Below are 16,019 nucleotides of genomic sequence, written 5' to 3' on the forward strand. Positions count from 1 at the left end.
TCTCATTGGAAGTATTAGAGCCCCTTATACCAAAGACATTGCAAAATCTGTGTTGGGAAGGATTCCATAGAATTCAAATCCTATCCAGGAGAGAGTGATTGTAGTTGTGAATGAGATTGCGATGTTAGGGCATATATATATATATTTATTTATTTATTTATATATTGCCTTCTTTGGTCTTAAATGATAGATATCTCCATGAGGTTTGAATTCTGATAATATATGCTAATCTATCTGTGTACAGATGTATGTAGTATGTATGTATATGTATTCATGCGTTACTTTTTAGCATGACAAAGATAGCAACAGTAGATATCCTCCCTTCCCTTTACACACACACGCACAAACATGTAGTTGTTTCATGGCATTGAGGGTACTGCGAAGCCCATGTGAATTTGAGTCCGAGCCATGAAATGGACGTGAAACTTCCCTGGTCCACCACAAATCACAGGTAGCCATTTAAAGTAGACATAATGTTCTTATTATTCTTACCACTGAAGTTCTGTTTTTATTAATCATGACTTCAACCCCACTGTCATGTGTCTATTGACCAAAAGGGTATATGTATATGTATATCTATATATGTAGAGAGAGAGAGATGCATATGTACGGGTTCAGTGAATAGGTTCCATTGAATGCAGGAGGCGAGTAAATTTATGTTGTTGACTAAATTAGGGGACCATATATTGTCTAACTAGAGTTAGGTAGAAGACAATGTGGATTTCACAAACTAACCCTCTTCAACTCGAGTGGTCAAAGCAAAAAAGAAACAAACGAGAATAATAATAATAAACAATTCATAGACATCTAATATTTAATTGATGCTAGAAAAAAATACCAATTATAATATTTTTATTTTCTGTCGCTTTTGGGTAAAGATTTTTCAAGGGAGATATTAAACTAAAACAAGTGTATGCAAATATAAGAGCTCTAGTATTTCTGTTATAATGGGTTTTACACATGAAATTTTATTTTAATTTGTTTTTAGTAAATTAAAAAGATTGTAATTTACGAGAAATTATTGGGTGCCCCTGACCACCCCTACCAAATGCATTGGTTTCTTATTGAGACCGGCCTTAAAAGGGGAGTCTAATGATTTCAAAAATGAAAGAGATAACAGAAAGATGAGAAAAACTATAATTGCAAAAATAGTCTGTCGTTTAATTTTTTCGTGCTAATTAATTAAATGAAAATTTTTTTTTAAAAAAAAAAAAATAAAAAAACCCACCAAAACTTGGAAATGGGAAATTTAGGGGAGCCCTTAGCCAAAAACCACATTCCATAAGTCCAACCAATAAGGGATTCCAATCATGTGGGAAGGTACAAAAATCACAAAATTTATTTGAAGTGATTTCAAATATGACTAGAAAAGGAGTATTTGAAAAATAAATGAGAGAGCATGATTTTTTTAGATAATTGGCTTATTCCTTTAAATATGTGATCTTTCCATGACCAACTAGTATAGCAGAAAACTTGGACCATCTATTCTTTCTTTGCCTTGCCGACAATGAATCCTTGGACCATCTATTCTTCCAGTGTGAGTTCTCAAGGGTGGTGTGGTCATTCATTCAACACACAATTGGGTTGTACATTCAGCCATCTAGTTGGAAAGAATTGATCTTATGGTGTTCTGCTCATTGGAGTGCTAATGATTTTCTGGTGCATAAGTTACTACTCTCTGCTGCTGTCTACTTTCTATGGATGGAAATAAATAATAGGGCCTTCAGGAACACATTCTCATCCCCAACTTCAGTCATTTCTCAGATAAAGAAATGTTTAAAAGGAAGATTAGCCTCAATTAAGCTAAAGAATGCTTCTGATCTGAGGAATGTTAGAAGACTTGAAGACTTGCAGAAACCGTTCTTGGATGGATGCAGCTATGCCTGTGCTCAGGCTCTAATTGTCCCTTAAACTTGGTCGCCTTCAATGGAAGTATTTACTAGTAGATGCTTACTTGGATGGTTGTTTCTTATGTTTGTATTGCATTAGGTTTACTTGAGCTTGCAGAAGGCTGAGTCTGTAGCCTTTTTTGTATTTTGCTTGCTAGGTCTAGATTCCTATCACTTGTTTTTCGCTGGGACTCTGCAGCTGTTGTGCATCTTGTTGTTTCCTATCTAATAGGTCCCTCTTGTACATTTTTCTTCTTTTTTACAAGCTTACCCTTTAACTAAAAAAAAAAAAAAAACTAGTATAGTAGAAAAATAAGCCTAACCAAACACAAATTTGTTTTTGGAAGAACTGAAAAATCCAATAATTGCAATTTAATTTACCCAATGATTATGGAACATCTTTTTTCTTTTCTTTTTTCAAAATCAAAGGCTTTATATGTATCTAGAATTTCATAAGAAAATGAGCTACTTTATGTGTATTGTGATATTGTCCTAGCAATTAAACTTGATTATTGAAGAATTCTTGCACTAACTTCTTGAACTAGGGCATATATAATAAAAAAGCGAAATATGTATATCTATATACGCATATACATATTCAAATGAGATTGATTAGGGGTGTTCATTAATTAATTGCAGCTATATATCAAGATGAAAATTTTCGAAGTGAAGATGAATTGCAAGTGTTAGATTAGGTTTTCGATCTTGAACCTGGCACAAGAAAATTAATGAAGTTTGAGTTTGCTGGTGATCATGTGTAAAGCCAGTACTTGCACTTCATCATCCATCACTGTCATTGCTATGAATTCCACTGCTTTTTATTTTTATTTTTTAGGGTTAAAGTCTTTGGCCACACCAAACCCTAGATCTATGGCCAGTGACCACAATTCAAACTTTCTGAAATTGGCAAATTTCAGGAAGGTAGCTTTGGCAGATAGGGCAGTGGTGGTCAGATCTCAACAGCAACAACATCTTGTCCCCCACACACACACATTACACACACATATATATAATATAAAAGGACAATATAGGAATGTTTGTTTCATGGATTTAAAGTAATGCCACCAATGGCATGAAAGTTCATTGCAACACATGATGTTAAGATCTTTACATGATTGATCTGCACCGTCCATTTTCTCAATCAGTGATCACCTGGTCACCAAAATATGAGTGTTGCAGTAACATGTAAAAAAATTAAGTACCAAACCACAAAACAATCAAATTGTAGGATCAGACTAAATTACTACAATACCCCAAAGTTGTATATACAAAATATAGGTTTGTATATCATTTTCTTACCCATGCATGAACACACAGTACTCCGAGGACTGAGCACTCTGTACCATTGGATTAATAGCATCCAACGGCCATTTGGTCCCCTTTAAAAGCACCCATGATGATTTTTTTCTTACTTCAACTTCTTTAAGCACAAATGCAAGATTATATTGAGTCTGTTTGATATTTATAGCATTACATATATTTGTATGTACTATATATGTTTATTACTCACGTAACAACATGCATTAATAATGATAAGAGTACAAAACAGCATACATTATATATGCAAGTGTGTGGATATATATCATGTATATACAATCACAAAACCTCTTCCACATGATCTTAAGTATCATACACGTACCAAACACACGTACATGTGAAAGCACAGACATATAATCTCTCTCTCTCTCTCTCTCTCTCTCCATGGTAAGTCATTTGCCAAGAAAGATGGGCCATTATATATGGGAGGTAAGGTAGTCTATATAGGGAGTAGATGATCAGCTCATAACTCACAAAGTCTGAATCCTGCAAGAAAGCAAAGAAAGAATAGGTATACAAAGTCTGTGTGTGTATGTGTTTTTAGATTTGTTTCTAATATATGTCTGCAAGCTAGTCTCTTTGTTCTATAAATTCAATCCTAATTAAGATGTATGTGTGTTCGATAATTTTTACCTAAAAATCATTGCCTATATGCTGCAACTTTGTTTTGTCTTTTAGAGTTAATCATTGGGTTTTTTTTTTTTTTTTTCTTCATATAAATGTGAAAATTTATGCACAGAAAAAGGTTAATTTTGTATTTGTAGACAAAGTCTAAAACTGTGTGTGTGTTGTGATCTTTTCTGATGACAAGTTTGTTATATATATCTGCAAGCTAGTCTTCTTTGTTTTAACAACTAATTAATCCTAATTAAGATATATATGTGTTCTATATATAATTTTTACCAAAAATCATCGCCTATATATATGCTGGAGCTTTATTGGGGCTTTTTAGGGTTAATTATTGATTTTTTTTATTTTTTTATTTTTTCATATAAACTCGGAAATTGAAGCACAGAAAAGGGTTTTATTTGTATATCCTATAACTGGGAAACAAGATATTGGAGTACTGGTGTTGGACAATTATGGGAAGGGGAAAGATAGATATCAAGAGGATTGAGAACAGCACTAGCAGGCAAGTCACCTTCTCCAAGCGTCGGGGAGGGCTACTAAAGAAGACTCATGAGCTTTCTGTGTTGTGTGACGCCCAAATCGGCCTCATCATCTTCTCAACCAAAGGGAAGCTGTTTGAGTATTGCACCCATCCACTGAGGTCTAATTCTACAACTTCATTTCTTGGATTATTTTATTTATCTGTCCCTTCTTTGGTGTAATTTGATAAAGGGTTTTCAGTGTTCTTTTTTAATTCTCAATATAGTGGTGTATGTGCAAGTGGACCTGTTTCATGATGTGTGTGTGTGTGTGTGTGTGTGTTTTCGTTTTTTCTTGACACAGCTGAAATTTATGAGGCATTTTTCATGATGTGAAAATCTATGGATTGAAAAAAGACATGAAAAATTAATCCTGCTTCTGCTTAGGGTTTCTTAATAACCTTTTCTATATATATATGAATTTTTTTGCCTTAATTTTAGTTTTGCCTCTAGCTAGCAATTTTGTGACAAGTTCCTTCATTAGTTATATCCTTAGATCAATGATCCGATAATCATAATATGTAGGTATGGCAATTCAATCATACCCTGTGCTTAAATAAAAATAAAGAAGAAGAAAAAATTTACTAATTTTTATTTCTCTGGTATGAAGAATATTTATGACTAATTGAAAATATCTATCATATATACAAGAGGCCAAAGCCATAATCAAAATTAATTTGTTTAATAATTTTCTCCTCACAGAAAACTTGCTATAATTCATTTACCTACTGGGGAAAAAACTATTTTTAAAAAAAAAAATATATATATATATATATATAAGCAATTGCATAAATGTGAATTAAAAAAAAAAAAAATTTGTTGGAACATATCCTGTACGAGCAACTACACACTGCTGGTGATAAATGATTTAGCTTTCATCTTGATTTATTTATTTATTTATTATTCTTATGAATGTTCATATCTGGTATACATGAGTTGCTGTTTTTCATATATCTTACAACTCATTAATTTAGTTGATAAATTTTTCTTTTTCTTTGCATTTTTAGCATGGGGGAAATCATAGAAAGGTACTTGAGGGTAACAGAAACTCGTATCCCTGAGCGTGACAGCCGGGTAATTACAATCTCACCAATCTGACATATTATCTACAAATTAAGTCTAAAAGTACGTGGCTTGGATATACAAAGTAAAGTTTCAGATTTTTTATTTATTTTCTTCACAAATAAATCGTAGGAGGAAATATTCAAAGAGATGACAAAGATGAGGAAGGAAACACATCATCTTGAGTTAAGTCTGCAATGCTATAAGGGAGATTTGAGTTCTGTGAGGTATAATGATCTGGATGAACTTGAGCGACAGCTAGAACAGTCACTCAACAAGGTTCAAGCTCGAAAGGTACATTTTTTTTATTATTATTTTTTTCCTATCATTCATTTTTTTCACATTTTAATTAAGCTTTCTGCACCTCCATTTTGGACTTTTAGCAACAATCTAAGCACATTATAATTCTATTTAATTAGCTGAGATGATCACTTGGTTTATACCTCGGAAAAAAAAAATTTGTAAAACAATCAATAGTCCTATAATTTATCATTGTGCTATCTGTAGCTTGAGTTTTGCGAATAAGTTTGTTTTCTGTAAAAAAAGGTGAGTGTAAAGTTTGGACTATGACCGCGGACGTACGTGATCCCTAAGAAATTGTTTGCAAATATGAGGAATCGATTTGAGTTTACATAACCAAATTTTAATTTATAATTGCTTGTGTATACAGTTCCAGCTCTTGCAGCAGCAGCTGGACAACCTTCAGAGGACGGTAATTTTACTCTCTCTCGCTATATATATATATAGTAATTGAAATTTGACATTTTCTTTATTTTTTAATCTTTAGGAGAAAATGCTGGAGAAGGAAAATCAAGATATGTACCATTGGGTGAGTGCAGTAATCACCATACATTAAAAATAATGCTTATAATAAGTAGTATATACGGTAACCATGTAATGATGTAAAAACTCTTTTGGTGAAAATTTAATTATTGATATAAAAATGATCTTTACTTATTTCCAATACATCCCAATAATCAATATTTTGCATCTAATATTAATGTTATTATCATGAATTAATTTTACATGGTAAACTTTTTAATTATCTTCATAAATAGAGAATTAACTAACATTATGAGTACTTTGGTCTAAGTAGTTGATGAGCAATCATGTTCAGAAGCAACAAGCTGAAGAGCGGGAGATTCATCAGCACGCGATGACGGAGCTGAAACTAGTGGGACAGCAGCAGCATCAAGTGTTGGATCAGTTTCCTTTCAATGGAGAAGAGCAGCAGCCCAGTGGTGTGCTTCAGCTGCAGACTGAAAACCTCCCTTTTCAGCTCTACCCGTTTAGTCTCCAGCCTGCTCAGCCAAACCTTCAAGACCCCACTCTCCATCCCCCTTCAGGCTATGGTAACAATCCATCATTATCTTTAGTTTTTACTTTTTATCATAATATATATATATATATATATATATATATATGATCTTTTGCACACCGTCCCACCGATAAAACTTTCTGTTACATAGTTACCAAAAAAATATAATAATCATATTCAACATCACTAGATAAGTTTCTTGCTAAGGGGGTGCAAGAGAACATTTCTGTATATATTTATATATATAATAGTTAGTGAAAGTTGTTTCCGAAGAGCTATAGACTAATGAGTTTTTTTTCTCTTGGTGCTGCAGAGTGATAATGGTTGAGAAGAGAAGAAGTTGGGTAGTTATATATTAAGTCCCTATATTAATAACTGTTTTATGGTTGTGCATTTTGGCTTTGGAGACCTATATACCTGATATATATGTGTGTGTGATTATATATATATATATATATATATATATATATATATATCCTTTTTATATGGTTTATGAAACGAGGTGTTGCATCTGACATCAAATTATATGCATTGTTGATTCACAGAAAGAGACCAGCAATGTTTTAATGCAAATTAAGAATAATATAGTTGATATATTCTAATTTGTATGTCTTGATTGGATTATTTGGGCAACTTTTGGGCTTGTTTCAAATGGTGGTTAGGTTTCTCGTAGTTGGGCTGACTCTTCAGGCAATTATGGCTTTTGTTATTGCTCAGCATATTGCTTGGGCCTTTTTATATGGGCTCGTTGTAAATTTGTTACACATATATACAAGGCTAAAGTACAAAAAAAAAAAAAAACCACATTTTTATATACCTACCGAATGTGCAAATACATCCCGATATATTGCGGGTATTTTGTTAATTTGAATACTGCAATATCTAAAATGCCCTTAAGACAAAATAAAAAATAATAATTTTAGTTCTTAAGGGTATAATAAAAAATAATGATTTCAGTTCTTAAGGGGTTTATTTCTCTCTATATATTAAGGGTATTTTAAAATTTTTATTAAAAAAAAAATTGGATCAAAATTAACGGTCAACAGATAATAGAGGAAAATTTGCCAGTATTTTCAAATGTTTAATATTTATGAACACATACTGAATAACCGAGGTGTTTTTTTTTTTTTTTTTTTTTTAATATTTTATATAGTAGGAGGGTGATTTTTTGCATTTTACCGTATATACAATTGTTTTAACTTTCAAAAAAGAAAAAAACTTTTTCAAACCAAAATACAGATTGATGGTGTTCAGTTTGAAGTGTTAAGTTACGAAATAAGAGTCAAATGAACTAACCTTTATTACGTATGAAAAGTTGATGTGAATAGTGTCAATGTATAGCTTATTACTTATTTTTTGAAAAGAAAAAAAAAATTATAATCACTTCTGTTATTGTCCTTTAGGGACTCAAAAAGCCCATTATTAACTTATTGGTGAATTATGAATTTTATATTATTAAATTTTATATATTCGTACGAATTGGATTGAATTGTATTAAACTCGAGAATGAATCATTACCCCTAGTTATAACACTGCATTTTGACAGATTTTATTGATTTGGGCTTTTGTACTAAGTCTTGAAATTAAGGTGGTTTGCTTTTTCTTTTTTCTTTTTTTTTTTTTTGGGTCCTAATATTGGATCTTTGGAATGTGTCTAGTGTAATTTGACTACTAAGAATGACAATTACCTTTATTATAAAAAAATAATAATAATAATAATAATAAATAACAACAGACCATGCACCATAATTTCAAGCCTTGGGACAGAAGTCCAAATCTATAAAATCTGTTAAAATACATAGTGTTACTCCAACATCTCTTAAAGCAATTTGCTGAACTGCAACCAACCCTGGGAAGAGGCTGTTCAGCCAATCATCAAGAACATCTAGGGTCAATTCTTCCAATCCCTAGATCAGTCCACATCGCACCCTTACTACAATATCAACTATATGACCGAAGACGTTCCTTACAAACAAAGGCAACCCACGCTCATCTGGTGGAAGGGACATCCCCTATTCTCTGTCTCCTTTGGCCACGTGTCTTCCCCATTGAACACTAGGCCGGGAATATCATAAGGATGATACAATCCATATTCAAAGGGTTATCCTTATGGAATCTTCAGCCACCACAATGGATAATGTTGTTGCATATTATTACTTATCGGGGTGAAGGGTAAAAAATTCTCCTAAATTATCAGCCAATGCGCAAAAAATCCCTCTATACTAAGACTTGCCCCTTTGAACTATTAAAAAGTTGTATTTAAGGACACGGTGTTAAGTTGCTGTTAAAGGAGATAGAAGATTACCAATTTGTCCTTTAGCAGAAAGACAGTGTTTGTTACTTTGTTAGTGTCTATGATGTGTCAAATGAAATCCCAAAGGCCAACAGAAATCCAACAGCACATCAAATCTTACCACAAACACCGCCTAACAATAACTTATTTTAGAGCAAAACAACACCCAACACACTACTACCTCATTTTAGTGCCAAACACTTCGTTCCACACCACACCCTGTACCCATTATCCAAAACCAATCATTTGCTTTCTCTTTTGTGCATTCATACCTCATTTTCTCTCACCTCAACCAGAAATTTCAACCAATTTTCTCATCTGGGTTTCTGAATTTACACCGAGACATTATATTTTTTTTTGTACTTTTTAGCCTCTTAAAGGTGTTTGTCAAGTAGGAAAGTCGATTCATCGAGCAAAAAAACCTCATCAAAATTCAAGTAATTATCTCATATGGGTCTTTCTCAATTGCTTAAAAATCTTCAATTCTTGGTGATCCATATTGTTACAATGGACGATGCTAAGGACGCGTTGGTGGGTTAACTCAGTAAGACCGTAAGGGATATTTCTGAGCTGCCCGAGTGCCTCACACCTGGAAGAAGATTTATGGTAATTTGGTTCCAAAACTGAAGCTATTGAGCCCTCTGTTTGAGAAATTGAAGAACGACAACGAAGAGCTTGGCGACTGTGAGGTTTGAGGACTCGAATCATTTGATAATTTTTTGCTTTGAATTCAGCTAAAGTGCTTCTCCGATCGGTCAATGAATGCAATAAGCTAAAATTTAAAGCACAATCTATAGCTCTCTCTCTCTGCAAATGTCTCTCTCCCTCTCTCTACTCTAATGGCTATGTATGAAGCTTCTATTCAAACCCTAGAGGAAATTTCAAGAGACAATAGATTGTGCTTTTACTAAGCATAACCAAATTTGAACTTCATCAAATTATGGTCTGTGTACTAGTCGTGAAGATGAGGTCCGGCGACTGGACTTAATTTATCTTGAAAGATAGACATTCATGGTGTAAAAATTCATGAAAAGCATAGAGTTGTAGGACTTGAACGGTTAAAAAAAAAATTGTAGGTGAGAGAGATCTTGAGAGCTAAATGTTGTGAAGAAGTGCAAAGCATCATGGAATTATGAAGAAGTTAAAGTTTTATTCCTACCTTGAACATGGAGACGAAAATGGGGCAAAATTGGGTTAAGAAACTGGATAACAGTCAAAAGGGCAGAATCGTCATTTAAAAATAATGTGTGGGCCACGTGACTCCATATCGTTTGGAATTCAACGGATGATTGACGGTGTGGGGTTAATTGCAAAAAAATGAGATAGTTTAGGGGGTTAAGTGTCCATTTAATAGTTTAAGGGGGTTTCTTGAAAGAGAAGATAGTTTTGGGGGGTTTTATGCATTTTACCCTTACTAATTGCAGCTTTGATTTCCACACGCTCAACCCCACAGTCAGATCTGCATCTTATAATTAAATCCAGTTTTTCCTCCAAACAGAGATGCATGTTTTGGTAACAGAGTTTTTTTATCCACAAAAGTTAGGTGCTGAAGCAGATGAATGAAATGCTGGAAATCCATGGGCATATTTGTAAAACGTATCCCAAAAATTTCTCAAACTACTCGAGCCAAACAATTGTAATCATGTTGAAAGCAACCATGCAAAAAATATATTCGGTCTCGATCGTAAATGTATCCAACATCATAGCTTTCTATCATAACAGTGCACAATCATTGACCACGAAAATGTCACGATCTATATCCCAATCTCTTGAAGTAACAAACCCTCAGTTATGAAGTTTAGATAGAGTCTTTATCAAATCCAAAATAACAGTCGTTACTCGGTCAATGACTGCCACCAGATTGTAGCCTTTATAAATTGAATTGGGTCGTAAAAGTAATTCCTCTGATATAAGCCAGTTCCTAAGGTGCAAAGTATGTGGTCGAAATAATAATACACATGCAATATTTTCAACAAGTTTGCATAAAATATTATTAAAGAAGAAGAAAGAACAACCAGCACTAAAGTGGTGGTTGTCCCATAAAAATCATTATGAGTAAATGATAACATCTCTCGTGAAAAATAAATTAGAGTTTCCATTGAAAATGCAAGATCAAGAATGAAAGAGATGATGCATATATAATTGTAATTGATATATTGAATCTATCTAATGAAAATTATACAAGGCTATTTATAGCCATAACTCAACAAACAAAAAGCTTCGGACAAAGCCAAAAACATGGCATGAAACAAGCACCACAAACACATGAAAAAATAGTAGGAAACAAGCAACAAACATTAACCCTCAATTTATGGCAGCAAATATTAACCTAAAGAATATAATATATAAACACAAATCTGATTTCCAAAACTTCCCCTCAAGCTATAGCGAAGATATCAATCAAGCTCAGCTTGACTATATCAAGACGTGAGACAATCGTATCCTTTCCATAATAAGATTGCAAAGCTACCAAACACACCGGTAGCCCAAATAATGCAATATATACTGTTGGAGATATGGAAACAGCGAAGATAATGCAACCGAACACATCAGCAGCCCAACAAAGCGAATGACGATGCTACCGAACACACTGACAGCCCAACAAGGCAAAAGACAATGCTACCGAACAGATCGGCAGCCTAAACAAGGCACAAACGGTACTGAGTGACCCTTAGCATACCCAACAAGGCAAAAGACAATGCTACCAAACACACCGACAGCATCGTCCTTTGCCTTGTTCGGCTTATGATGTGTTCGGTAGCATTATCTTCGTCATTTTCATATTTTCAACAGTATTTATTGCCTTATTTGAGTTGTCGGTGTGTTCGGTAGCGTTGCAGTCTTATTGTGGAAAGGATACGATTGTTTCACATCTTGATATATTCAAGCTAAGCTTGATTGATATCTTTGCTACAACTTGAGGGGAGTGTTAGAAATCAGATTTGTGTTTATATATTCTATATATTCTTTAGGTTAATATTTGTTGGCATAAATTGAGGGTCATTGTTTGTTACTTGTTTCCTGCTTCTTTTCAATGTGTTAGTGGTGCTCGTTTCATGCCATGTGTTTGGCTTTGTCCCAAGCTTTTTATTTGTTGAGTTATGGCTATAAATAGCCTTGTACAATTGTTCATTACATAGATTCAATATATCAATTACAGTCATATATACATCATCTCTTTTATTATTGATCTTGCATTTTCAATGGTAACTCTGATTTATTTTTCTCGAGAGATGCTACCATTTACTCATAATGATTTTTATGAGACAACCACCCACTTCAGTACTGGTTGTTCTTTCTTCTTCTTTAATAATACTTTATACGAAGTTGTTGAAAATATCGCATGTGTGTCATTGTTTCGACCACATACTTTGCACCTTGGAACTGGCCTATATCGGAGGAGTTGCTTCTACGACCCAATCAAATTTATGAAGGCTACAATTTGGTGGCAGCCACCAACCAAGTAAAAGATGGTATTTTGTATTTGATAAAGATTCTAGTTAAACTTCACAACCGATGGTTGGTTACTTCAAGAGATTAGGATATAGATCTTGACATTTTCATCGTCAATGATTGTGCGGTGCTAATTGTTTTGATCCAAAGCTATAATGTTATAAGCATTTACAATCGAGACCGAATATATTTTATGCATGGCTACTTTCAACATGATTACAATCGTCTGGCCCGAATAGTTAAAGAAAATTTTGGAATATGTTTTACTGATGTGCCCATGGATTTCCAGCATTTCATTCATCTGCTTCAGCACCGTACTTTTGTGGATAAAAAGATTCTATTACCAAAACATGCATCTCAGTTCGAAGGAAAAGCTGGATTTAATTATGAGATGCAAATATGACTGTGGGGTTGAGCGTGTGGAAATCAAAGCTGCAATAAGTTATAGTATGCAACAACATTATCCACGGTGGTGGTGGAAGATTCCACAAGGATTACCCTTTGAATATGGATTGTATCATCTTTATGATATTCTTAGGGGTGGCAAAGTTTGACACAACTCGCCAACACGACATGTACACGACACGAGTTAAATGGGTAATGGGTTTACCATAAACGGGTTCGTGTCGTAAACGGGTTGACACGAATAACCCATTTAGTTAAATGTGTCGTGTTCGGGTTTGTGTGGCTCAACCTGTATAACCCCGTTTAATTAAATGTGTCATCCGTGAACCTGTCTAACCGGTTACTTGTTTTGACCTGATTATTAGGGACATTTTGGTCATTTTATTGTTACACAAGAAACATTATTAACGCTATTATACAAAATATATCAACAGATTCAACACCAGACGGTCCAGACAACTCTTCAGTCTTACCTTACGCGGCGCCTTCACCCTTCAGTCTCTCTCTCGGCCTCTCCACTTTCCTCTCTCTCTCTGAAAGACTGCCAGATAACTCCTTTTTCTCAAATCCACACCACACCAGCACACCTCGAGCGACCAAGAACACTACAGTTTACACTTCAAGCGAACCAGCAAAGAACACAAACCTTAAACAATCGAAGTAAGTTTTCTACTTTTTTTTAAATTTTTTTGTCTTTTCTCTTTCAGATCTATTCTGAAACAACAAGAAGTCGATTTTTTTTGTCTTTCCTCTTTCAGATCTACTTGAAAACAAGTTTTCTTTAATTTTTTTTTCTTTCAGATCTACTTTTAAACAAGTTTTATCTAATTTTTTTTCCATTATTATTGTTATTTTTTAGAAACATTATGTTTAAAGTTTCTAAATGAGCCGTTGGACAACAAAATGGCTATATAATTAAGTTAGAGTCATGTCCATATAATTATGTTAGAGGTTTAAATCATAATTCAGAGATATTCGGTGGAAGCCAATGGTTTAATTGTGTTGAAAACCCATAACATTCTTTTTTTATTTTATTTATTTATTTTTATGGTATGGTCGTGAGATTCTCATTTCATTTCATAAAGATATATGGCAAAACAATTGTTGGTGAACATATCTATATATATATATATATTGCTCTTTTCAATTTTTGATCATGGATATGAAAACTGATTAATACACATGAATTAAAGAAATTCTTAATGACTCCTCAAGTCTAATTTTATGGCATAAATCATTTAAATTTTGGATTATATGCAAAGAAAGTAGTATTTTAGTAATTTTTGTGCCTAAGGTAAGCGAATTTTATGTATACGAAGAAATTATACAAGCATATATATATATATATAGTCAGCCAAAAAAGGTGATCCCAACAGTAAGAAAGACTAAAAACACAACAGCAAAGGAAAATTTTAATAAAAATAATAATTCCAGATCAAGCTGCAGGCTAGCCATGAAGAACATATTCAACTGAAGGTAGTGACATTAATAACCCTGGCACCATAGTTTAATAACTGACATCTTTACATGTCTATATTTTTGTTAGGTTTAGCTTTGTGTTACACTAAATTGTACATATATATGTAGCTCAAAATTGCTACAGTTTTCATCATTTCTTGTACTAGCTTTACATGTCTTCAATCTTCATAATTAAGTACTAGTTTATTAATTTTTTTTTACAAGTGGTAAGGATTTATTTATTTATTATTATTTTTTGTTTATCAATTTAATAATGTGAGTTACGTGAGTAATGCAGTGTGTAAACTGTTGTGTTGATTAAGTTGTGATTCAAACTTAATAATTATAACCACCCGAACCCGTAGGTCCAAATAGTTAGCCGGGTTCTTAACCGAAACCGAGGTCAACTAGGGACAACACCATTCTTTTCTACGTCAATGCATATTATACGTGTCATTCCGGGTTTATAAAAAAAATAAGTAATAATAAATAAATAAATAATAAAATGAGATTATAGCTACAAAGTATGTCAAAACGGTCTACTAACCCATCGAACTATGTGGAGGAGCGTCGTCCGCCACCTGCCATTCGCGTCCTGAAAAATGTTAAAATGATGGAGTAAGCTAAACGCTCAATAGGAAGTGTCTAAAACACATCTCTTATGACCCCGTGAATCCACATAGAGAATAGAAAGCAAGAGAACGGGATCATATCTCAAGGTCAAGTAAAGCCACTGTATCATCAACAAACATACATATCTCAACCCATTATCAAATGCACCACGTATGCCAATTATGTGCCATGCTATGCAATGTCACTCCACGTTTTCGAAACCTTCCAAACCGTTAGTGTAATCCGACCCAAAGCACTTTCAAGACGTCACGAAAGGGGGATTGACTAACCATCCACGACCACAAGGCACCTCCAAGGCGTCGCATTCGGCCTGGTTAACTCAACCACACTAGGGTCTCTCCCTAGTCCCCTCTCTAGACCACACTAACACCACGGACCACTAGGCGCCTCTTAGGCGTCCGGGTTTTCACAAACACTTTTCAAAAACTTTTCTCCAAAATAATTTCATTGGTTTTTAAAAAATATACTTTTCCCATTTTTTTCTTTCCCAATGGATGCATAAATGCTTCATGATTCCAAATGCCAAATTCAACAACTATATTCCATACATTTTACCCATATCATAATCACAATTTGTAAAAGAATATTTTAAATATTTATTTCTACGATCATGACATCAAATTTTCTTGGCAATTGAAATACATAAAGTAAACAACTTGTCATTTCTAAGCATGCTTCTTCACTACAAAGATGTAACTAAATTTACAAACTCATTTATCACATAGCATACATCCACTACTTTACATATAATCTAGCACAATCACATAGTCAAAATAATTGAAATTAAACATGCTTATACTCAATTTAAGAAGGAAAATTCACATAGAACCTAAGAAATTGTAAATTAGAGCACCCCTACCTCAAAAGTAACCAAAATATATCCCCGGCCGGAAAAGTCAACGCTAGTCAACGCAGTCAATGCCGGTCAACAAAAGTCAACGCCGGTCAACGGCTGCGGAACGGAAAACTGTTTGGTGGGAATGTAGTCGTCGATGAGGTGATTCTACTATTCCAAAGGGTCAGCTCTAGAATCTGACTTCAAG

The 16,019-nt window shown here is 33.8% G+C and overlaps 1 protein-coding gene across 1 annotated transcript; it reads left to right on the plus strand.

Annotated features, from left to right (window-relative positions):
* The first annotated feature begins 3,669 nt into the window (after positions 1 to 3,669).
* LOC132272710 (MADS-box protein defh21-like) lies at positions 3,670 to 13,549 on the plus strand. The gene is made up of 7 exons (XM_059773806.1): positions 3,670 to 4,476; positions 5,362 to 5,428; positions 5,549 to 5,710; positions 6,087 to 6,128; positions 6,204 to 6,245; positions 6,513 to 6,768; positions 13,320 to 13,549. Exons 1-7 carry the CDS (start codon positions 4,289 to 4,291, stop codon positions 13,547 to 13,549), a joined length of 987 nt encoding a protein of 328 aa, XP_059629789.1. The 5' UTR covers positions 3,670 to 4,288.
* The last annotated feature ends 2,470 nt before the right edge of the window (positions 13,550 to 16,019 follow it).

The sequence above is a fragment of the Cornus florida genome, unplaced genomic scaffold, assembly GCF_030987335.1.
Source record: "Cornus florida cultivar Cherokee Brave unplaced genomic scaffold, ASM3098733v1 CherokeeBrave_3.0.0_Hap2_Chr09, whole genome shotgun sequence".
NCBI classification, from domain to species: domain Eukaryota; kingdom Viridiplantae; phylum Streptophyta; class Magnoliopsida; order Cornales; family Cornaceae; genus Cornus; species Cornus florida.

What these genes read in the sequence shown, in the direction of transcription:
- LOC132272710 (XM_059773806.1), top strand. Translation starts at nt 4,289, where the DNA reads ATGGGAAGGGGAAAGATAGATATCAAGAGGATTGAGAACAGCACTAGC. An exon ending in ACAAGGTTCAAGCTCGAAAG is followed by an intron (nt 5,711 to 6,086) that starts GTACATTTTTTT and finishes TTGTGTATACAG; the next exon opens with TTCCAGCTCTTGCAGCAGCA. An exon ending in CCATCCCCCTTCAGGCTATG is followed by an intron (nt 6,769 to 13,319) that starts GTAACAATCCAT and finishes ATATATCAACAG; the next exon opens with ATTCAACACCAGACGGTCCA.